Source organism: Danio rerio, chromosome 7 (genome assembly GCF_052040795.2).
Source record: "Danio rerio strain M-AB ecotype USA chromosome 7, GRCz13ab, whole genome shotgun sequence".
In the NCBI taxonomy this organism is placed as follows: Eukaryota; Metazoa; Chordata; class Actinopteri; order Cypriniformes; family Danionidae; genus Danio; species Danio rerio.
In genome coordinates, this window is record NC_141027.1 from 58,360,368 (window position 1) to 58,386,183 (window position 25,816).

The window sequence follows — 25,816 nt, forward strand, 5'->3', positions numbered from 1 at the left end:
TGTCTATTATGGATCAGTTGTGATCACCGCTGCCGTTTATCAGTGTCACTCATCTGTGAAGAGCGCCAGTGCGCAAGAGCCAATCGCAGCCCTTTCTGTTAAGTGTGTGACCAATCAAAGGGGTGTAAGAAATAACTTGCTAGACAAGGCTCAAAAAGTGAGTGGGATTTTTATTTGTTGTTTATTTGCTATAAATGCTTGTGTTGTTTAAAGGTACAGTTTTTATATCTGAGTGTTTTTATATTAAAGGACAAAATTGTATTACAAATAGTATATAAATATATTTATACATTTTACTACAAGAATTGCTGCTGTGATAAAAATATAAAACTGCTTATGGAAAGCATCGTCAATGCACCGTGATGCACCAAGATATCAAACTGAACCGAAACTATTTCATGATAATCATAACCAAACTAAACTGTGAGTCCTGTTTAGGTTCACACCTCTAATAGTTTGAATAGCTCTATTTGACAGTTTGAGTAATCACAATGCAAAAAAAAAAAAAAACTTTTTTTTACTGGCTTTGTCTTGTTTCTAGTTGAAAAATCTCAAATTCTTATATCAAGTAAAAATATTGTTTTGTTTTCACCTTCAGAAGAAGTTAAAATTAAGAGTTCTTCCTTCTTCCATTCCTTTCCAGTGGAGTAAATAATCTTGCTCTCTGATTTGTATCTTTTTGCTATCTGATATCTAGACTAGAAACAATAATTCTTCTAGAAACAATTTCCGTATAAATAAATAAATACAATTAATATTTGTTACACCTCCAAACCATCATTTTTGTGTGTCCAAATACTCTTTTTAAATGCTCAGTCACAGGTATTAAAGCATGAAAATGATAAACTTTTACTCTATTATGGTTAACATACAAAAATCGCATGTGTTCTGTAGCTCCTGGTCAACTATAATATACACTTACTATTACATATCTTGCAATGTCACTATTGCAGATGCACACATTGCGACATCAGTGGTGAAATATTATATTTTGCAGTCTTACAGTACATGCATTGGTCAAAATTCTATATTCTTCTTATAATTTTTTTTTATTTCTTTGTGACACATCATTGTAATATTGCTGTCTTTCCGTTGCACTGTGGAAACTTCCATCTTGAAAACAAAAACATAGCTATTTTATTACTCTCCCGTTACCTAACTAAAATAGATGCATAATACAGAATCACCTTATCAAAAAGACAAAAGCGCTCTGGTGCCCATGCAGGGAAGAAAAGTGAAGAGAATTAGAAGAAAAACAGGACCAAGACAGGGGAAATTTTATGTATTGAGCAACTGAACATTATTAAATGCACACAGAGAGAGACTTTCCAATGATATCTCACGCTAATTCGTAACCTTTTGATTTAGTGGCATTCGTACATTTAAATCTTATTCGTACATTTTAGTACAATTTCCTCATCCCCCAATGATGGTTGGATTTAGAGGTGAGGTGTGATGCCATGCCTTCTTTTAAAAATCTTACATTTTTGTATGACTAAACTTGTATGAATTTGTATGAATTATCCACTAAACTGACAAAACGTAAAATAATTAATTTCCTCATGAGATCAGGCTAGGCATACTGATCCTGAAAGGCTTTTACAGACACAGAAATGGCAGTCAGTTTAACAAACTAACTTAAACTTCAGTCTTCCTTATTTGTTTCAACCTGATGTACTGTACGGATCATAGTTATGTTTTTGGCCAGTTTTTATTATAGCTCATTTAGGCAATCACTTGAGGTTTATATTTTAAAGTCTAGAGCTTGAGTAAACTTTAATACTTATTGTACGTGGCCTTTATTCAATTTAACTGAACATCTAAACATACATTTTTAATTTTATGTGTGTATTATAGTAAATTAAACTGGACTGACACAGTTTCAATTTACTGGAACTGTTAAGCTGCTTTGACACAATCTACATTGTAAAAGCCCTGTATAAATAATGATGAATTGAATTTATTTAGAAGTGTGTTTGCATAACCACTAGTAAAATATACATACTCAACATAAAAAAAAAAACTAACAAAAAAAAAACATGGGCAACAATCAGAAATCAGTATTAAATTGGTCACTTTGTTAGTAAATAAAATGTAATCAGAAGAATCAGCCATAGAAAATGAATTCATTCAGTTCTTGTCACATGATAACATGGTTTGTTAACAATTCTAAACTATAGTTGTATATTATTAGGAGATTAAAGGTGTTTTTAAACACCCACTTCGAATGTTATGAATGATTTAATGGGCATTATCAGAGGTTATCAGCTGATAGATATGGGCCAGTAGGGGCCTTCTGTGCCTACTGGTAGGTTCAGAAGGCTGTATTCATACATCCACATGGTTAATCAGCTATACTTATAGAGAAGACTCCAGATCCAGATCAGTTTTTCATCACTGTGATGGTTGGGTTTAGGGTTGGGGTAGGGGTAGACATTAATAAAATACAATTAATGGAAAATTTAATAAATAATATAAATAATTCTCAATAACTTCTGGCCGTAGCCATATGTGATAGCTGATTAACCATGTGAATGGATGGTGAATGAACAGGCCACAACTAGCCCGTATCTATCAGCTGATAACCAATGCTTATTCAATTGAGTAATAACATTCGAATCAGCTGTTTTAATAGTTTGTATGTAATGGCAATTGTACGTATTGTTTTTATGTAAATAAGTTCATTAAAAATGCAACATTTTATATAAAATTTAATCTAGAAGTATGTTTCTTCTCATTTCAATTAGTGTTGATAGTGATAAAAAGGAATATAGTTTAGTAGAATATTGCTACTGTCTACTAAAAAACATTATATTACCTTTAATAACTATTACAATTAACAACTTGTTACATTAATATTTTTAGATTAAACAGCCTACTGTATGCTAGAGAAGTGTTTAAAATGTGTACAGGAAAACCAGGTTTAATGATTCTTTATGTTTTTATTTAAATTATAATGTGACCCAGAACCTGAATACTCAATTCAATTCAGCTTTATTTGTATAGCGCTTTTACAATGTAGATTGTGTCAAAGCAGCTTCACATAAATGGTCATAGTAACTGGAACAGTGTAGTTTAGTTTTTAGTGTTTAAGTTCAGTTCAGTTCAGTTTAGCTCAGTGCAGTGTGATTTAAATCATTACTGAGAGTATACACTGAAGAGCAAATTCATCAATGCGTAGCTCTACCAATCCTGAACCATGCGAGCCAGTGGCGACAGTGGAGTAGGCATTTTCAATTTTTTGACTCTAAACAAAATAAGGTTAACTTTTAATAATTTATATTAACAAAAATAATAAATACATCTATTGTTAGTTCTAGGACATCTGCTAATGTTAAAAAATTTACCTTATTGTCAATATATTTGTGTATTTGTGAAAAAGCTATGTGGTTTCTATATATAAATGTTTAAACACAAGGATTATTGCTGGAATGGGCTCTGAGGAAAGAGATAAAGGTAAAACTTAAAACTCTGTACTTTCCAGTAATAGTTTTGTCTCCTAAACATTCTCTGTAATCTTTTCAACCTATTTTTTTATATAAAAAAGGGCAAATCTCCACAACACCCCATGATTTGAGAAATCATTCACAAGCACACCAGACTGCAGGAGTTCATTCAAACTGTTCCATCAATTCATACTTTTCATGTTCTCTCAAAGAAAACTGTAATTTACAAGAAAATACTAACAGTACCAAAGTTCAGAGGCAGCGGAGGCTAAATATAGCCCCTTTTTCAATTTGTCTCCAGCATGGGTTAGTCTTAAACAGAAGGAACGAATCAAAGCCACAGGTACCATGGGAACAAGATGGAGAGGAAATGAATGTTGATGAAAGAGCAAGAGTAAGAGAGACAAAAAAGATGAGATGAGTGTTTGTTGTGCTTTCCTGTAAAAAATCACTTACTATAAAATAAATGAATAAACAACAATTGAATTAAATATGTGTTTGACGATTATGTTACAAAATGTAAAAACAATGAATTATAATCAGCATTTTAACTAGATATACAGTATACTGAATGAGTGCTTAATTCGGTACAGTTAATACAATAAAAACAGCTGGCTAGATGAAACACGCTATGTTATTACTATGTTTATATTCATTTCATTATGCTTTATTATTCATTCATTCATTCATTTTGTTTTCAGCTTAGTCCCTTTATTAGCATATGTTTTACGCAGCGGATGTCCTTCCTGCCACAACCCATCACTGGGAAACACCCTTAAACACTCTCATAACCTACCCAATTCACCTATAGCGCATGTCTTTGGACTTGTGGGGGAAACCGGAGCACCCGGAGGAAACCCAAGTGAACACGGGAAGAACATGCAAGCTCCAAACAGAAATGCTAACTGACCCTGCCGGGGCTCGAACCAGCTCCCTTCTTGCTGTGAGGCGATCGTGCTGCCCACTGCCGCCGCATCACAGTGACGCCTTTATAATTTCTAATAACTAAATTATTATTACTACTTTAAATTTATTATCACTACTAAATTTATCATTACTACTATCACAAATGTAAAGTTAAGTATCTTATATTATATGTTAGTTAAGCATATTTTTTTTAATAACTCTCTATGTCCAGTGTTGTGTTTGTATTTATGAATAGTTTATGTAGCACCATTGTCCTGCGAGACACAACCTTTCATTTTGACAATAAAGCTCGACTTGACTTGACTAATTTAAATAGAGTTTAAATTTAAAAACTGCAGTTGATTGACTAGTCTGAATTGATACAATATTTATTTATTTCCAAACACGTTTATATTGTGTTTGTCATACCGGCTCCATATACTGATAATATCAACTATGATAAATATCCATGAATAACCTACATTTCATTGACTAAACATAAAAATGCTACAAGCACATACGTTTGAAGTCAGAATTATAAGCCCCCCCTGAATTTTTGTATCCATTTTCCCCCCCAATTTCTATTTAACGAAGGGAAGATTTTGTTCAACACATTTCTAAACATAATAGATTTAATAACTACTTTCTAATAACTGATTTGTTTATCTTTCCCATGATGACAGTAAATAATATTTTACTAGATATTTTTCAAGACACTTCTATACAGCTTAAAGTGACATCTAAAGTTTAATTACTCTAGCTTAACTAGAGTAATTAGGTTAACTAGGCAGGTTACGGTAATTAGGCAAGTTGTTGTATAATGATGGTTTGTTCTGTAGACTATCAAAAATATATAGCTTAAAGGGGCGTATAATATTGACCTTAAAATGGCTTTTAAAAAATTAAAAACTGCTTTTATTCTAGCCAAAATAAAACGAATAAGAGTTTCTTCAGAAGAAAAAATATTATCAGACATACTGTGAAAATTTCCAGGCTCTGTTAGACATCTTTTGGGAAATATTTAAAAAAACAAAACAAAATTCAAAGGGGGCAAATACTTCTGATTTCAAACGTATATGTGTTTGTTTAGAGTGCCTAACATCTAAATATGTTATACATCTAATATCTAAATCTAAAGTAAATTCCAACAGAACAAAAATGGTGACTTCAATTTTAATCATGGAGGATTGACACAATGACAATTCATTGACTCTAATCACCCCACTGTGCACCTTAACCTAAAATACCATTAATAATTGAATACCATTAATAATGAATGTCGCTTTGTCTGACAGTCAGAGATTTTCTTTTAGTCAGGCTATTGTTCTATTCAGACAGCTGGATTGACTGACAAATTTGGACAGCTTGGAATCCTTATTAAGTTGTGAGTCTCTATTTTAAATTATGAATGGATGACCTATGAAATGTCATCTGTACATTTCAAATGATTAAAAAAATAACAATTGGGTTAAAATCAGGGTAAAATTACAATAAGCCTTAAGTGTTGTAGTGATTCAATGAACTATAAACATGCATTGTACTGTAATAAACATTACATTAACACTTAATATTTTGTTTTTGCCATCTTTAATCACTGTGAATTAAATCTGATCATTTTTTCCCTCTAAGAAATCTACATCATGCAAAGAAAGCACTCCTCTTTTCCTTCCTATGCATCCACATCTTTCTTCTGCCTTTTCATACAAAGAGCTGTTCTTCACAGATGGGGGATTAAAGGGTGGGGTTTTATGACGTATTTATCTTTTTCTCTGTGTTCCCGACCTTGTATCTGGTCTTGTATCTGGATTAAAAGAACCATGCATTAACACCTCTAGCCCACACGCAATGTACACTAATGACAAGCACCTTCATTTCTCGGTCTTTCTCTCATTTCTTCCCCCCTTCCTGTTGTATTGTCTAATCTTGTCTTCCACCCCCACCTCTCCACTAGATTATGGCACTATCCCCACAGAGGGACTGTTGTCATGGTAACGGACCCCACCCTGTCTAATTCAGAGGTAGCATCATGTGCTCGGAGCAGTTTGGAAGATGTATATCCATAATCTTACTTAATATAAGAACAAAACCATGTCGTGTACTCAGTTACATGTTATAATATGTGCACATTTTCCACATTTCAAAACATACATTATTATAGAGCAATACAGTTAAAACCTGCATATAAATGTTTGGGTATGACTGCAACAATTATCATTAATTTTTTGTGTCATATACAATACCCAAATGTCATTTTTTCCTAACATAATATATGTGATAATTTTTTTCATTTCACAAATAAACATTATGCAGACAGTGGACCTTTACAAGAGGGTGATATGTCAGGCTAGAGAACCCTTTTTCAACCCCTTGTTGCTGTGGTAACGGCTGAATGTCATTTCAGGAAACACTTCCCATCTGCGTTGCTGTTTGGCGTCCAGGAGACGCCCCAGGCAGACAGGCAGTATGAGTTGATCAGTGGTAAACACACACATACAAACTCAAAACATGCTGGAAACATCTTGCAACATCTTTTACATGACTGACACCTTCTTATTGTTTGGTTCAAGAAGCTGCCATTGGCACAACAATAACTTTAAGCAAGAGTCTTTTGACAATCGCACTAAGTAATATCTGATACAGTAATCTAGAACTTCAGCTCCAGTTCTAGTGGACCAGTGTCCTTCAAGTTCAAACTGTAGTCTCACTTCCAATGTTAAGGACCAGAAAAACAGCAACCAACCAGATGCTACAAGCATAAATATTATTAATTGTGCAAAGCTAGCTTTATAAAGTTGAAGTCAAAATTGTTAGCCCTTATGTGATTTTTTTCTTTTATTTCCAAAATGATGTTTAACAAATGAAGGTATTTTTTTTTAATTTTTCAATAATTTTTCTACTGGAGAAAGCAGTTTAAAAAACATTTTAAGGTCAATATTATAAGCCCCCTTAAGCAATATATTTGTTCAATTGTCTAACCACTGCTATACAATAACTTAGAAATGAGTTATTAAAACTATTATGTTTATAAATGTTAGAAGTCCCCAGTCATACATACACTCCGCATGTCTGTTGTTAGTCTACGGAGGCCTGATGACATGTAGACAAAAATCACGGGCACGAATATAGAATTGTTCTGCTTAAGTACATATTATGACTATTTTAGAATCTATTCTATTTGAATTTCCTACCTTCTTGTGTTCTTTTGTTCAGGCTTAAATGCTAAGAATAAATTTGTGAGTTAATTCTTACCTTTCATAGATTTAGTAGGACTAATCGAGAAACGAATTATTAAATTTCATAATTAATTATTAAAGTATAACATTAATTAAAACAAGCATACGCATTAATAAGATGTGGTCATGGAAGCAAATTTGTAATTCGAATTATGTTCAGAGCTCTATAGGTTAAAATAGGCTAACAGTCAGTTAAACTATAGTATAAGATAACACGCACAGCCGTCTAAATAAAAAGACTATAAAATACACAGTTAATCACTTAGGCATATTAAAATATTATTAAAAAAAACTGTACTGAACGAAAAAAGCACAAGAAAGAATGCCGCTTTAAAACAAAAACTTATTTTATCGATGTGCTTTAATTTTAGACAGTTATTTAGGATTTTTTAGTTACAAAGAAAATTAGAGTTAGTCTACTAGAAAAATGTTATGTCAGCATGGATCTGAGCGGTACTGAGAGCATGAGCGGAATGTTAACCTGCTTACTTTGGGCGGTTAGCGACTGAGTGGAGCGCACGACCAGCATCCCACCGCTCAGCTCCGCTCACCTGCTCTGGCTGCTACCGCATATCAGTTCAGTATGTTCACTATGTTACATAACTGCCCCCTGCTGGTCATTTCTTCCTTGTGTTAGACCATTTTGTGCTGTGCCACACAGTACTGCAGCACTGCGTGTGGTCCTGTTCATTCACTCAATAGCCACATCTGCATACTGTATAGAACTCACTAGACTACATGATGCTCAAAGCTTATCAAATATAACATACATTTTAAGTATGTAAAGTTTAAAGTCTTATAGATAGATAGATAGATAGATAGATAGATAGATAGATAGATAGATAGATAGATAGATAGATAGATAGATAGATAGATAGATAGATAGATAGATAGATAGATAGATAGATAGATAGATAGATAGATAGATAGACAAGATGTACAGTACATCGCCATCTCTTCAATCAACTGACTTGAGGTCACCTAACATTGTAATTACAACTTGCCAACTCAAACAAACACAAACTTGCCAGAAGTACATGGTAGTAGGGTTTTCAGTTAGTTTAACAGGAGAACATTTGTTTTTGCTTTGTTAAATTTGTTTATTGGGTTGTTCTAACCCAATAAGTCTTTATCCCATCAGTTGGGTTTGTCCATATTTCACCTAAATTTAGGTTGAAACTATCTAGCATGTCTAGAGCACATAGGAAACCAATAACAAGCTTCTCCTCAACAAACCACAAACATTGATTTATAATTTATGTTCATACCCTTTAAATCCAACTTGCCACAAAACACCACTAATTCCATTTCAGCATATTTTTTCATCAGGGTGCTTATGGGAGAATGAGGTAATGCTCACAAGGGAAAAGGTTTTGTTTGCAGGGTTGCACTTCTCGTGTGTCAAACCTGAGCTATGGGCTCAGTGCAGCGTTCATCAGAATATGAGAACACCTTCCTCAGCAGCATCCACATCATCTTTGAAAGCATCCGACACCATTGAGTGCTCTATACGAGAACAACAATCACCCCTTCAAGGATGTTACCAATGATGACAAATAACCTCACATAAAAGACTGAACAGAGAGAAAGTGCTACATAAAGATTAAAAACAGTAAATCTCCCCGTAAACGAATGTGACCCTAGTCACTCACCCTCATAAGCCCTGGTAATGGCAGCAATGCAAAAGTTTCTGTCACAGACTAACACTCTCTTGAGGAAGTAACTTGGAACTAAATATATACAGTTCTGTAAGCCTGAGGTCTCGATATTACTTCACATGTTCTCACATAAAAGGCCAAGAATAGGCTCATCTGGAACGATAAGAACTTATTTGACTTAAATGCCATAATCAATTTGAAGGAAAGTAATGTTGCCTCATTTTTAGAGGAATATTTTCACTCCTTCCTTTGCTAATCCATGGGGACTGGTGAAGAGATAAGTGAAGAGGTATGAACAAAATTAAAATTGGGCCTGAAGGCTGAATTATAGTTCTGCATCGAGTGATTGCCGTACTGCATGCCTCCACACCTTTCAAATGTCATCCCTTGATTGAATGGGCAATAATATCTGATAGATATAGGCCAGTAGGGGCCTTCTGGTAGGCTCAGAAGGTTATTTACATCCATACACGTGGTTAATTAGCTATACTAATAGAGAAGACTCCAGATCCAAAACTGTTTTGCATTACTGTGATGGTTGGGTTTAGGGTGGGGGTGGGGGTAGACGTTAATAAAATACAATTCAATAAAATGTAAAATGTAATAAATAATATAAATAATTGTTATAATTGCTCATGGTTAATTGTATGACTTTATTCATTCCCAAAAAGAAATTCACGTCACAACAGAGCTTGCCATACTGAAAACAGATAAAATAAGTTACATATATATAAATATATTCATTTATATTCATCTAGTATGACTTTGGTTATTGAATCTGATCACTGTAAAAATGACTTCCTGTATTGTTCTCTGTAACGCCGGGGTTGAATTAATCTTGCACTAAAAGAACTTGCACACACTGTATCAAAAAGGAGATGATTATCATGGTTTATCATGCTATGATACAAATTTGTCCATCATTTGATCATGTGCAATCTCTTCAATAGTGGGTAGTACACACCCCACAACAGAAGTTTATTTAATTATTTTTTCTCCTTCTCCAACAGTCCCCCTCCCTTATTATTAAAATACAATTAATAGGAAATTTAATAAATAACATAAATAATTCTTGTTAACTTCCGGCCGTAGCCATATGTGATCTATAGCTGATTAATCATGTGGATGGATGATAACAGCCTTCTGAGCTAACCAGTGGGCACAGAATGCCCCTACTGGCCCATATTTATCAGCAAATAACCATTGATAATGGCCATTCAATCGAGTGATAACATTCAGCTGATGTTGTGCATTTATACTTCTGCATATTGTTTCTGTTGCTCTACAATAACACTTGCAAAATGTTAGTTGGAATTGGGGTTTCTATGCTCCTCTGTGTCGGGTTTTTTTTTTTTTTTTTTTTTTTTGCAAGTGTTTTGCTAAACCGTAAATACTTGTACTTCTAACTTACTGTACAAGTAGCTCAAATTTAGAGGAAGGAACTGGTTTACGTGCAACAACAAGTAAACACAAAAGTATCCATCTGGAGGTCCTCCATGGGAATCAACACTTGTTAAACATTCACACCATGTTGGTGCCAATAGTTAAGTGCAGGGCTGCCCAGACTTTTTCTTATGAAGGGCCAAAAACCAAACTTGATTGACACTAGTGGGCCGAAGGTCAATATAGTTACCATGGGTAATTTCCTAATTAATTTATTAATGTTTTAAAAATGACTGGAAAACCATGCTTTATATTAACTAATAGAGTATTATAACAAACTTATTACAATAAAAACATGCATAGTCCTCTATTACGTCAAACTAGAAATGCCGATCTCTGTGTTAAAAGCATTTACCCCAACCGTCTGCATCATTCTCACTCTCCTCTCAGATGGGATGATGGGCCAAATCAAAGGTTACAATGGGCCAACTTTGGCTGGCGGGCCCAACTTTGGGCATCATGGGTTAAGTGGTTAAGTTTGTCGACATTTAGTTCCGAGGTGCTTATGGTACCCCAAGTTTGATTACCTTCTTGAGGTCCTTCTTGAGTCTCTCACTCTCTTTCTACTCCTCACAATTTTCTATAAATACTCTCCATTGTTCCATCCATTAAAGGGAGAAAACTCATAAAAATAATTATAAAAAACAAAACACTCACACCAATGGGCTTGCTCCTCTTCCACGGTGCATGGCAACACCCACACTCATCATCACTTCAAAGCTAACCAATCACACTTCTTGTTATACCTGTCGTCACATCGTATGAAGCATGATACCATGGTCATTCATTGAGCTTGAGCAGATTTTGCCAGCATTCATTCTTTCAGTCTAGTGGTAGTGGAATGATCATACTATTTGAGATTGACTTGATGAATAAGGAAACAATAGACAAATAGTGCAGAAGACCAGCCAAAGAGCAATTGTATTTATGGACCAATTGTATTTTGGTCCATTTACACTGAAACAGAACACCAGCATATTCAAAATTAAAACATGGTTACAGACTTTTCACAATTGTCATTTTCTGAAAATTTCAGCAGGTCAAAAATCCCAGAGTAGAATGGACACCAGGCAAAACTGTAACAAAGACCTTACACTTAAAAACACACACACTTATATAAATCTGCTACAAGAGACACTGTTTTGCTGCAATAATAGATGCATAAACTTTAAGCATCCAAAAAAAAAAAATCAACACCGACTGAATAAACGATAGAGAGCATGATGTGACATATAATTGAATACCACTAACTTATTAATGGGTTTTTTTGCATTTATATTATTGTAGATGTATAACAAGCCACAAACGTTTAAGAGTCCCACTGAGGGGCCAAACCGGAAGTCTCTATTGTTCAGCCAGGCGATGCCAAATTTGGCATGGTCCCACCATCTTAACATTTAAAATATCATATGGTACACTGTCCGGGATAGACACCAGCTGCAATGCATGGATTACCAAAAAGCATTCAGGTGCATTTTTGGCCCAATTTGAGCCAGAGCAGCAACACCATATGGCGCCCTGTCCACAGGGAGAATCATAAAAGTTTATGTTCCCATATGCAAAAGTGACAGGATACACGGTAAAATCTACTGCTGTATGGATATCCGTTATGTTAATGTACAAAATAAACCTGATTTAAGTTCCTCAAACCAGGATTGAAGCGACTTCTTTTATAATATATTTGTACTGACACGTGGCTGTGGTGATAAACACTGTAAAATCGCTGTAATTCATTACAAACATGCACTGTTTTAAAAACATTTTAAACTTTTACACTGATCCCATTTGATGATGATTGATGATCACAGAGAGCTCAACAGATCTTTTTATTCGATTGCTTTGCACACATCCTGTCTTGTTGATATGATTTTTAATTATGGAGACATGTTAATACGCGGCTGTCAAACAATTCAGTGGGCAGGGAAACCACACTCCTAGGTCACGTTGTGGGAGCTCTAAAAATGGGAGGAATTTGGATTCTATTTTACGTCAGGAATTTTTACAAAGAGACATTGTGTTTCTATCACTCCAGTCTGACTGTGGACACACTATACCTACACAGTTCTGTCCAAACTTACAAAAATGATTTTCATCATAAGTGCCCTTTAAACTAAGGAGATCCACATTTGCCCAGCCTAAAAAAAAAAGAAAGAAAAGAAAATCTGCTGCACAGCCGAAAAAAGCATTTTCCACTCTGTATCTGGCCTGAAATAACAACCTCCAAACAATGTTCAACATCAGATGAGTTTAAGGTGAGTTTAGCATGTCAGCACACTACTGCTCAGGTTGCCACATTAGCAAACTCAGACCCAGCTGAGATTGCTTCCGTAGCTTAAAATGACTTAAATTAGACCAATCCTAAATGAAAAATATTTAACTGAATAATCTTATGTGAAGAAATGTCCCTGTATAGCAACACATGAATGCAAGATGCCTCCACATCACAACTGAATCCCATTCTACACCCAAAATATATGTCAGTTGCTGTGGCAACAGAATACTTTTGTCCCCTATTGACCTGCAGAATCTCTAAAGCAGGCCAGCCCCAACCAGTCATCAAGTAAATTTATGACACAAACGCTTGGAATCTCAGAGGAGCTAGCACCACATCCATGCACATCTAAAATGTGTGAGGAGCCACAGACAGCCCAAAAGGGAGCAAAGTGAACTGATTTGCTCCAAAAGTGAATCAGCGTGAAAACACCTGTTTCAGTGCAGTATGAATATTAAAATACATGTTCTTCAGGCATGGTCACAAACCAGTCCCTCCTGTATTTGTGAAATGATGTGCTTTTCTATCAACATTGCAAAAGGATGTATAATTTATGAGTGATTCAAGTGCCTCAAACCCAAAAGGAGATGAAAAAGCTCTGCCTTTTGGGCTAAAGCAGCACCAGCCGTAAAAGTCTGTTTTATCACCAATTGCTTCAATGGAAAATGAACCAGGGTATGCACAAATAAGCCTACTGCTTCTCTCTCCTCTACTGGAAGAAGTGGGTTTATTATTTGTGCTTTTATTGAATTTAAGAAATTTCAATACATCGCCCTAAAATGTACGAACAACAGAATCAATCTTTATTATATGTTCTGGTGTTTAGCAGAGGAGCAAGAGATGGTGTAAAGGGAAGGGGCACACTGATTTTCTACAACAAGCCGATGGGGGGATGGTTCGTAGCTCTTCTGACAGAGTGTCTATTGAACACTGAATTGTGTGCACCATAATGAGTATGAGCTAGTGGTTTGCTCAAGATCTTTATGTCTTTGCTCTATTGTAGTGTGGCACACTTTAAAACCACCGACAGAAGTCTAGTTAAGAAGTCTCATTCAATAAAACAGCCCTGAAACTGTTATATGGAGACCCAGGACAATGGGTAAATGAGAAGATCTTTGGTCAATTTGCAACCCAGGCTCATTCTGATTAAGTACCCCATATACATTTCTTAAGAGAGCCAAATACATTTAGTTTTTTGTTTTGTTTTGTATTTTCAGCTTTTGTTTTTGCTAATCCACCAGAGGCCGCTGTATATGATTTTTCAGATCTCAAATTTCCTTGCGAGTGTCATTCACGCTTGTTGTTCTCGCATAAATACACCAGAGGCTGCAGTCAACTGATTAACTTACTGACTGACCAACCGATCAAAATACCCACCCTCTACCTTCCCTAAACCCAACCAATAGTGTTTTAAAAAGCACTGATTGACCCACCCACCCCCTTTCCTAAACCCAACCAATAGTGTTTTAAAAAGCACATATTAGCCCACCCTCCCCCTTCCCTAAACCCAACCAATAGTGTTTTAAAAAGCACAGATTTACCAACCGTCCACCTTCCCTAAACCCAACCAATAGTGTTTTTAAAAAGCACCGATTTATCCACCCTCCCCTTCCCTAAACCCAACCAATAGTGTTTTAAAAAGCACAGATTGACCCACCCTCCCCTTCCCTAAACCCAACCAATAGTGTTTTAAAAAGCACAGATTGACCCACCCTCCCCTTCCCTAAACCCAACCAATAGTGTTTTAAAAAGCACAGATTGACCCACCCTCCCCTTCCCTAAACCCAACCAATAGTGTTTTAAAAAGCACAGATTGACCCACCCTCCCCTTCCCTAAATCCAACCAATAGTGTTTTAAAAAGCACAGATTGACCCACCCTCCCCTTCCCTAAATCCAATCAATAGTGTTTTAAAAAGCACAGATTGATCCACCCTCCCTTTCCCTAAACTCAGCCAATTGTGTTTTAAAAAGCACAGATTGACCCACCCTCCCCTTCGCTAAACCCAACCAATAGTGTTTTAAAAAGCACCAATTGACCCACCCACCACCTTCCCTAAAGCCAACCATTTTAAAAAGCAATACAGATAAAAGCCCTTTCCTTAATATTTACTGCGTTTTTAGATTTCACCACATTCTCACCCTGTTTTTACTTGTTTATATTATTTTTTAGCTTTCATTTTCTTACCTGCTTTCTGGAACCGTACTTTACCGGACTCAAACCCCGTTGTCGTGGTCAACTCTGCTCTGCGTTTCATATTTGCCGATGTACATGTCAAGCTACCGGACAAACTGGTAACAGCAGAAAAGCCGTCCAAATGGAGGTAAGCGGTCAGCTAGTAAGCTTGAAAAGGAATGGCGCCATACCACCCCCTAGCATTCGTTTTAAAGATAAAATGCAGCCATACGTTCAGGCTACATATTTCGCGATATCCAGACATATAGGGCTACGTTTTCAGAATGAGCATATGTTGCAATTGAGACATAAATCTTAAAGAAAGTTGCATTCAATGGATGGTAACCTCACGGGCCATTTGCATGACATACTATAGTTTTCAGCCAAAACAGGACACTTTTGATGCATATTGCCCGTTTGTTTATTCCCTAATGGGGTGTTGAGGGGTGTCAAAAGCAGTGGCTTTCAAAAATGCTGCCTTTGTTGCAGCTGGGAAAATGTGCATCACTTCCCTACACTTTCAGAAATAAAGTTACACAAGCTGTCACAGGGGTGGAACCTTTCCAAAGGGTACAAATTTATGCCTTAAAGGTTCATATTAATACCTCAAGGGTACATACTGGTACCTAAAAAGTACAAAAGTGTACTACTTAAAATTCTTAGGTACTAATATATACTTTTGAGGTACCAATATGGACCCTTTAAGTACCCTTTTGAAAAGGTACCACCCCAGTAACAGCTCACGTACCTTGATTTCTACAGGAACTGTTTTTAGTAAAAGTGACAGCGCAAAAAATATTCTCTGTCGTCCATAACACATCGTTTTGGCTATTTTCGCAGATATATTTAAATGTCAATTTTTCTGAAAATGTCATTGTGTAAAAAGTGAAATATTCGTCAAAACGCAAAAGAGAAAAAAATCTGTTTTTGACCACATTACTAGCTGTTCCCATCCAAAGATGCGAATTAAATTTTTGCACAAAATTGGATTAATCGCATAAAAGATGTGTGAATAAAGCAGCGCTTCCATCCAACGAGTCAAAAAGAACAAAATCATCACTTCCTGATAAACTGGCAGCAAATATCAACAGTAAAAACAGAGTTTGCTGCAGTAGAAGAAGCTTTTTAAATCTTTTCTTCATTTAATAAATGAATTCCTTTAATTAATGACTTTGATGGTTTCATGATCAGAGTGCAGACGATCTTGACAATTCTGGAAGTAATTAACAATCTCATAAAACTGAAAATACTGAAATGGTTAAGGTGTTTTAAAATGACCAAAATAACATTCCAGATGTTTTACAATGTGCTCAGCCTGCTGGTTTGTCCATTAACACACATTTATGATCTGTTGTAACAAAATTTACATTTACATTTACATTTAGTCATTTAGCAGACGCTTTTATCCAAAGCGACTTACAAATGAGTACATGACTTTTTTAATGCCTATACAGGAATTTGTTTAGTAAAAGTGTTTCCATCATAGTTTATGTACATTTTTTCTCATTGAATAAAAAGTTTATTCTACAGTACACACTCATTTATTCCCAAGTCTCCACATGACAAAATCCCAAACAGGAGACACGCACATGCTTGTGCTCATTTAAGGTGAAGCACTTGCATTGAGGATGACATTAAATCAATGCCATTTTGCCACTCAAAAGGGAATCAGATTAACTTGAAGGTGAGTAGAATGTGGGTTAAAGAAAGAATATGGGTTAAACAAAATATCAAGTAATGGTACCAAGCACTTAAGAGTGCTGTCATGCAGCTTATCCTGAGTGGCATTTAGCCCCATAAGCTAATGAATTAATGAGAACCTACAGGGTATTGGGCTTCAGACCATGTAACCACTGCCATTTTCCCCTTTGAGTCATTGCACAGCATGTAAGAGAACTGCAGAATAACTAGCAGAACTAAAATATATTTAATTATCAATATTTATTATCAGAAAGCACCTTTTAAATCTTTATTCATTCATTTTGCTTCAGCTTAGTACCTTTATTTATCAGAGGCTGACAGCGAAATGAATTACCAAATTCATTCCGGATGCCTTTGCAGTTGCAACCTAGTACTGGGAAACACCCATACACTCTCACATGCACACATATACACCACGGCCAATTTCATTTCTTCAATTTACCTGTAGCCCATATGTTTAGACTGTTGAGAAAACCCACGCCAACATGGAGAGAACATGCCAACTCCAAACACATATGCCAACTGACCCAACCGAGACTCGAACCAGCAACCTTCTTGCTTTGGGGCGACTGTGCTAACCACAGTTTCATCAGAATATGCAGATAATTACATCCAAATGAATGACAAATTTGAATGAATAACCCAAAATGTTTATTAGAGGCAGTGTCTTTGTTTTACAACAACTGAGTCTGGCGATAGCACAATGTTTGAGATAAACATCTGAAATGACAACACAATAGACAATGTGTGAAGTGAAAGAACACAAACTCATTAATGAAAAGGACTGCAGCATGATTTAATAGCTGCATTGCTGTTACTAATGTGCATCAGCAATTGTGTGAAGTTGTCATGACAACTACATTAATTGCCTGCTGATTTCCTAAAAGGCAGTGCTGAAAAATAACCAGAAGCATTAAAAAATGTATAAGCTGCCTCAGTTTAGTTCATTAAATGTCAACTCTCTTCTTTTGTATGCTGTAATGAGTGTATAGCACTGTCAACTAAGACCACAAACAAGTCTGGGTAACATTTTATTTTGATGGATCATTAGAGTATTAGTAGACTGTCTGCTTAATATCTGTTAATACTGGTCCTTTAACAGGCATTTAACTAACTATGAGAAACTTAGCAAGTACATGTCAACTAACACTAACCCCAACCTAACAGACTACTTATAATCTAATGAGAATTAGTTGGCATGTAAAAGCAATGCAACTTAAATTCAACAAACAGACCATCAAAGTAAAGTGTGACCAAAATTTTTTTAGTAATTTTCAAAAAGTGACATGTTTCACCTTTCTTAGACAAAAATGTTGCCAACGTGCCACAAAAATATTCCTTTTATTTACATTTTATTATTATTGAGACAGAATGTCTACTGAACACTACCTTGTTTGCACCATGATATCTGAGTATGAGTATGGAAGGTATGGTTTGCACAAGATCTTTATGGGTTCGCTCGGCAAGATCGACTGTGGAGAGAAGCTGAAATGAAGTTTTAACTTGTGATAAAAATGTACAACAATCTAATTAGTACATCTCAGTCAATAAGGAAAAGGCCAGAACATCAAAAACTTCAAACTGACATAAAAGCTAAAATGCTAAAAGCCTTGGTCAGTCAAGTTACTCAAAAGAATGTTTGTTTGTCTGAAAGGGACTCGCCCAGCCATTCAAGAAACAATATCTCAACTGTTTATGTTATTAAGAGTTTAGAAAAAAATAGCAAGCTATTCGTTTTCTTAATTTCTACGAGCAGTGCATGAAAACATGTCTCACCCTTCCCATACAGGAATGATAAAATATACATTTATGGTAACCCCTTAGTTTAAGTAGCAATTCTCGCTATTAACTAGTGACTTATCACCTGCTGTTATTAAGACATTGGCAGTTGATTAATAATTTAAAAGTACATATTATTTGTGATCTTATTATACATCCCTAAGGTTACCCAATACCAAAACTCTTACCCTAGTAACCATTTGTAATGCAGCAAATAAAGAGTTAGTTAAGGCAAACTCAGGGTTAAAGGTTAACTAATATCGAGAATTGTACTTAAAAGTGTGAACTAATGTTTTCACCTTTATATACCATTTAGTATTGTTTAAACTCTAAGATATTTAGCATAATTATTATTTTTTTAATTAAAAAATAAGTGTTGAATTATAATACTAAAAAATGGATGGTAAAACTTTACTTGAAGGAGTGTTCATAAGACTGTAATGAAACCTTTATGCATGCCTATGACAACTGTCATTAAGTGCCAAAGATGTACTGTCTTTGTCTTTTTCATGACACCTCAACATTATAAACACAAAATAACTTGTCATAATTCTGTCAAAAACATAACTGTAAGGTGACCATTATAATTCAGTCATGCATTTTAAACTACACTATTAATATTATTCTTGAGCTCAACTACAGAGGTATAAATTGGATTTGTTATTAAAATGTAATTAAATGTAAAATTAACATTAATGACCCTGTTAAAAATGATTTGACAGAGTACTGACACATTCTTACAAAGAAAAATTAATGGCAAATTCATTTTATTTCATTAAAAAGTGAGCAGAAAAAAAAATAATGACAATTATAATGGCCTCATGACAATCATGTTTATGTTAGATTTATGGCAGGTCATGTTGTCTTGGTAATGTTTTCATGACAAAGGCAATGGCAGGTTAGGATGTACTTTGTTATGTCAAGATATCATGCCAAAGCCATCTCAAACAATGTCATGACATAATCATAAAGGTGTCATGACAGTCTAAAGAAAACCCTATCAACAAAAGAATTATAGTAAATACTGAACCGTTGAGTGTTTTAAGTCACACCCACATCCAGTTCTATGAGAATACAAATATAGATGAGTCTATAAACTCTGTCCTCATTATCAGGCTCACATAGAATCTGTTCCTAGAGAACTCAGTAGGGAGCTCTTCAGAATTGGAACTTCTATCATTCACAAAGCCACACGTACATCACAATGCACTTATATTTCTGAATTATTTTAGACAATCCAAACTTTTACTCAACACAGTCTTCTCTGCTTAACAGTATTTTACTATTTCACAGAATTCCAAGGATTTCTTGCCAAAAAGTGGGTCTGGGTTTACTCATTAATACAGTCTGCAGAGAAACAGATGCCCGCTCGACTGATCCCTGCTTAGATTAAACTTCAATCGCCCTGCATCCCCCTCCACAAACCCATCCAGCTCTGCCTGAGTGGGGTTAGAAGGGGAGACATATCAATAATGCAGACATGATTGATTTTCCATGATCCCTTCCTGAGTTCCACCGTGGAAGCCTAACCGTACTTAAAGACCTTTTCTGACAATGTTCCAAGTGGCAATAAATTCCTTTGAATACTCTTTAGTTGTTTCAAACCCTGATTCATTTTGTCAATGAGCTTATATATCTATTTCTATCATCTATTTCTAGAGATTAATTTGAAAGGGGTTATGTGTAGATTTCAGAAACCACTGTTGTTACTGACACCAGTGGCCACCAGTGTTATAAACTGCAGACACAATGCAAAAAATGCTGGAGATTTTGTCTTGTTTCTAGTCCAAATATCTAAAATATTCTTAAAACATAAGCATTTTCTAGACAAGCAAACCATTTTGTCTTGTTTTCAAAAGTAATGAGTCAAAATTATCTAAGTTTTTCCTAAAACAAGCTAAATATTCAGCTAATGAGGTGAGCAAAAGAATATGTTTTAATTTGAAAACCAGATTATTTTTTCTTACCCAATTAGCAGATTATCTTGCTTCTAAAAAAAACTCACTTAATTTTAACATGTTATTTCTCAAAACAATACAATGTTTTTTTGTCCAGAAAATTATGCTTGACTGATGATTTTTTTTAGATATTTACAGTAGAAAACAAGAGAAAATGGAAGTTGAAAATTTGCTGTAATACAATGAAAAGCAAACTTTGCATGACTCATTTATGTTGCAACACAAACATTTGACATTTGATCATTGTATATATTTTTATAAAAAAAATTTACTCATGTCACAGAAGAGAGGAGAGGTTCTTGAGGCTGTACATAAATGTCACATCCTTTTGAGTTATGAGTTGGCAAAAAACATCTCAAGTCACGTCACATAAAAATCAATCTTTCAAAAACAACCCTGGAAGACCTGATTTGGAGGTTTTTTCACAAGCTCTACACACAGTAATAATATAACGCTGATGATAAATATATGTAAAAACTTTTTTTTCAGGCATAAATAAAGAAATTAACAAATCAATAGTATGTTTGTTGATTTCCCACTGATTTAAATGTAATAAAATGTAAGCAGATAAATGAATGTAGTTATGATGCTGATAAATCAAATAAAAGATCCGTTCTAATATGATGGTTCATCATAACCAAAAATGTATTGTATGTTTTTTATTTCTTCTAACTCTCACAAACACCCTTTGCATTATTATTAATACTATTTTTGTCACTATTTATTATGTTTATTAAGCCAAAATGTTCCTTATGAGAAAATGATTGAGGAATCATTTAGAAGACAGATTGAAATCAATTAAATAAGTGGTAGGAAATTGTTGCTTACGATACTGGAGAGATACAAGCAACACAAACATACACGAAACACAAATCCTCTGTTATTGTTGAAAGACTGTTGAAGACCTTCAAACATTAAAGAAAGAAAGAAAGAAAGAAAGAAAGATAGAGCAACATTTATGCAACATTCTCAACATTCAACATTAAACATCTTTGTTTAATTAATAATTTACGATCAAAAACATGGAACCAAATGGCATAATATACAGACAATTTCTTTCAAATCCAGTCAATAGTCAATGTGTCACCCTATAAATCTTGACTATGTCAGTCCAGGCTGGTTAATTCTGGCTGAAGCTGGAACAGCATATAGTCACACAGAGATTGTACTGGGGCTGCACGATATTGAAAAAAAATTGACATTGCGATATTTTTTCCCTACAATATATATTTCCATATAAATATTTTTTCACCAGATGACTCAAATAGCTCTATTTAGAATTTCATTGCTTTAGATTGATTGGAATGATTTTGTATGGGAGTAAAATATAAATATATTCTGTGTCATTTATTATATACATGTAATAATCAATCTACAGTCAAAAATAAACACAATGGAGCAAATGTTCAAGTGAAATAAACAGTGATTTTTGGTTTTCTGGGGAAAGTCTGACTGTTCTGATACAGAAATTGAATAATCAAATGTAACAGAGCATAGCATAGTCTTCATTATAAAAATATCTCTTTCGTTCATTTTCCTTTCAGCTTAGTCCCTTTATTCACCAGGGGTGGCCAAAGTGGAATGAACTGCCAACTTATCCAGCATATGTTTTACACAGCGTATACCCTTACAGCTGCAACCCATCACTAGGAAACTCCCATACACTGTTGCACATGTCTTTGGAGTGTGGGGAAACCGGAGCACCTGGAGGAAACCCACGCCAACATGGGGAGAGCATGCTAACTACACATAGAAATGCCAACTCAAACCAGTGACCCTTTTGCTGTGAGGCGACAGTGCTACTGACTGCGCCACCGTGCCGCCCATAAATAATTCAATAAAATGTATCTTTATTAAACTTTTGGTATGTTCTTTATGTTCCATTGCTTTAATTGCTTTATGCTTCAAACTCTTAAAATGCTCACAAATGCCCTAAAAACATAAACATTTTAAACTTTCACTCTATAATGGTTAAATTCTGCAGTCTCTTTTCCACAAATCTCATGTGCTTTGACCTTTGGATTCTAGCCAACTAAATAAACTCAACTCAACATTGCATATCCTGTGATGTGACTATTGCAGATGCACACACTGTGATATGCTCAAACGAAATATAGTGCAGCATTAGATTGTAAAGCTTCCCATAATGGTGCCACAATGTAATACATATACTCAACATATATATATAAACTCTTTGCTTGTTCAAACTACGTATTTAAAATGTTCTGAAACAATACAATTCAAAGTTTTTGGGGGGCCAACTTAATTGTTTTATGTTCAATCCACAAATTGATTTTGTGGAACCCAGCATTTTTTAGGGTATACCTTACACTAGATTTACCAGCATGTCTGTTCATATTTGTGCTTTTTTTATATTTTTTGGCAAATACTATTTCATTTTTTCATTTTACCATTTACATTTTGTGGGAACATTTTTGGATGGTGATCTGTTTGGTACTACTTTAAATTAATATCCAAGATAGACTCTATCTTTTGCTAGCTCATATTACCAGTTTTGTGGTAATGTCTTGGGGGGGGGAAGTTTCCACTTCTAATCTTTAATTGAAATCTAAAAATGCATGTTTATTTTCAGTTTTATTCTCAGATTACGTGATTTTGAAGTAATGAGCATGGCTAACATAATTAACCACGCCTCTTCAACTGTCAGTTTTGACAACAAACAGAAATGGTGAGTCTGTTAAATGAGGATGAGGAGAGGAGTCTGTTAGGTTGTAATCACTGTTGATTTTCCCGATCTTTCTAAATGAAATGCCTACTTTACTACATCCATTCAGGCCGTGGTAGAAAAAACAAGCCATAGCCACTGTTTTCTCATTTAATATTCAGTTTCTCAAGGAACTGCGTCACAACACAAAAAAATGACCTGTTGTAGCTAGTAGCTTCCGGTTCATTGGGACTTTAAAGATGTATCTTATAAAAAAAGTTACATAATATTATAAATCTACGTGGGCAGCTGTAAATTCCTGCCTCTGTAAGGTCTAGTTCCTCTACTTGTTTATTTTTCACCTGAACAGTTAAAGGTAGTTAAGAAAAGTGTTTTTGCAATTTTCAGTTCAATGTCAAGAATGACTGAGACTTTCCGCACTTAACTGGCAACAACAGTCGCATCCTCTTTATAAACACTTTCTTTACAATCACAGTGGAGTCTTTGACAGATACTGTTTTTATACTGAGATCATTTCTCAGTATAAACACCCTTTGCATTATTATTATTACTATTTTTACTATTATTATTATTGTTATTAATATTATTATTACTATTATTATTGTTATTATTATTATTATTATTCATTCATTCATTCATTTTCCTTTTGGCTCAGTCCCTTTATTCACCAGGGGTCGCCACAGCGAAAAGAACTGCCAACTTATCCAGCATATGTTTTACACAGCTGATGCCCTTCCAGCTGCAACCCAGTACTGGGAAACACCCATACAATCTCACATTCACACACATACACTACGGCCAATTTAGATTATCTTATTTACCTATAGCCCATGTCGTTGGACTGTGAGGGAAACCAGAGCACTCAGTGGAAACCCACACCAACACAAGGAGAACATGCAAACTCCACCCAGGAATGCCTACTGGCCCAGCCAGGACTCGAACCAGCAACCTTCTTGCTGTAAGGCAACAGTGTTGTTGTTGTTGTTGTTGTTGTTATTATTGCTGTTGTTGTTGTTATTAATGTTGTTGTTATTTTCATTATTATTAATGGTGTTATCATTGTTCTAATTATTATCATTATTATTATTATTATTTTATTTCTCACAAATGGGTATCTTTATTAGTCCTAATGAGGACATGATTGAGGAGGAATACTTTAGAAGACAGATTTAAATCAATTAAATAAGCGGTAAGAAATTTTGTTTACGATATTGAAGAGATATATCTAGGGCATACTCAAGCATACAAACAACACACTCTCACTAACACACACACACACACAAAGAGCAGCGGACCCACCCCTGTCTCACCGTCAGACATACGGAACAAAGGTGTTTCACAGCAAGAGATGCCTAAGATGCTTTTGCCAACATTCCACTGACAAATACTTAATTTGGAAACCATCAAACACCTACATATATCCTGCATGTATTTTTAGATAGAATTTTTGACCATCCATTTTATATTTAGTTTTACTTGTAAAGGTTTTAGATTCTGTGTAATGTTGTATTGTGGCTTTTGGAAATCTAATTATTTTAAAGCACAACTTAAAAATACAAAAAACGGGTATAATAAAAGAAACAGAGCTATTCATAGAGGAAATGTAAATACAAATGGGTGAGCAAAAGCAGCTGTCATTCAAAACACAGCAGATGAACTGAAATATAAAATGCCTGTACAGACATCCCACAGTGCGGAGAGAGATCCACTGGAGGAAATACAACAATAAAATCTAGAACAAACCAGCTCAGCACTTCTCCTGAACACACACGCCCATCTTCACCTCAGCAGAGTCTTCATAACAGCAAAACAATCAACACGCCATTCAAAATCAAACAACCAATACACCCGGACTGCCACCTTCCTTAAGTCAACCTTTTGAAAGCTGTAGAAATACAATATTCTCACTTGAACTGCACTTACAAAGCAACTAACCCTTTTATTCTGTTTTGCAAATCTTCCAAAATATTTGCTGGGGTATATTAAAATTTATTTTCAATTTTTAGAATTTGAACTACCAACAGGTTTCAGAAATATAAGTTTGAATTAAACTCCAATAGCATCAGAAACTTCCGCAAACGCTCAGATCCTCTGGTGCCACATCAAGACAGAGCAGGTCCTCAAAGTGAGGCTTATGTTTACCTTCTTTGGTCGCCTCCTCCTCCCTCCAAGCCCATTGAGTTTGTCTGAAGCCTCCATCCTCAGATGGGACTGAGTGTCTTCATTCATCACCCTCTCAAAGAAGTCAACGTATCCCTCTTGTTGGCTTTTCTTTAACGGTAAGTGCTCAATAGGTCCTTGGTTCAACCATCCAATGGAGAAGATCCCCCTCCACTCTCTCTAGTCTCCTAGTTCACAGTGACGGTAGTAACAAATAAAGAGCGAGGGACTGGAAAGGGGGAGTGGCCGAGAGAGAGAGAGAGAGAGAGAGAGAGAGAGAAGCTGCCCGCTAAAATAAGGAGGGTGATGGGTTTGGGAAGGGAGGAGGGAAGCACAATGGTGTCACCATGGTAACAACTCCCACTAGTGTTTATTGGGAAGCACAACCAATCCCAGTTGC

General features: G+C 35.2%; 2 protein-coding genes across 10 annotated transcripts in view; one reads left to right on the top strand and one right to left on the bottom strand.

Annotated features, from left to right (window-relative positions):
- Nucleotides 1-25,816, bottom strand: part of ank2b (ankyrin 2b, neuronal) — a 243,298-nt gene that overhangs the window by 182,424 nt on the left and 35,058 nt on the right. For 7 of the 9 annotated variants that reach the window (XM_087259221.1, XM_087259219.1, XM_087259220.1 and 4 more), the window contains exon 1: nucleotides 25,399-25,616. In XM_087259221.1, the coding sequence (XP_087115347.1) occupies nucleotides 25,399-25,485 (87 nt within the window). In that variant the 5' untranslated portion in view covers nucleotides 25,486-25,616. 9 annotated transcript variants of the gene reach the window in all.
- LOC147843211 (uncharacterized) overlaps nucleotides 1-25,816 on the top strand; it is a 501,869-nt gene that overhangs the window by 136,365 nt on the left and 339,688 nt on the right. The window lies entirely within an intron of this gene.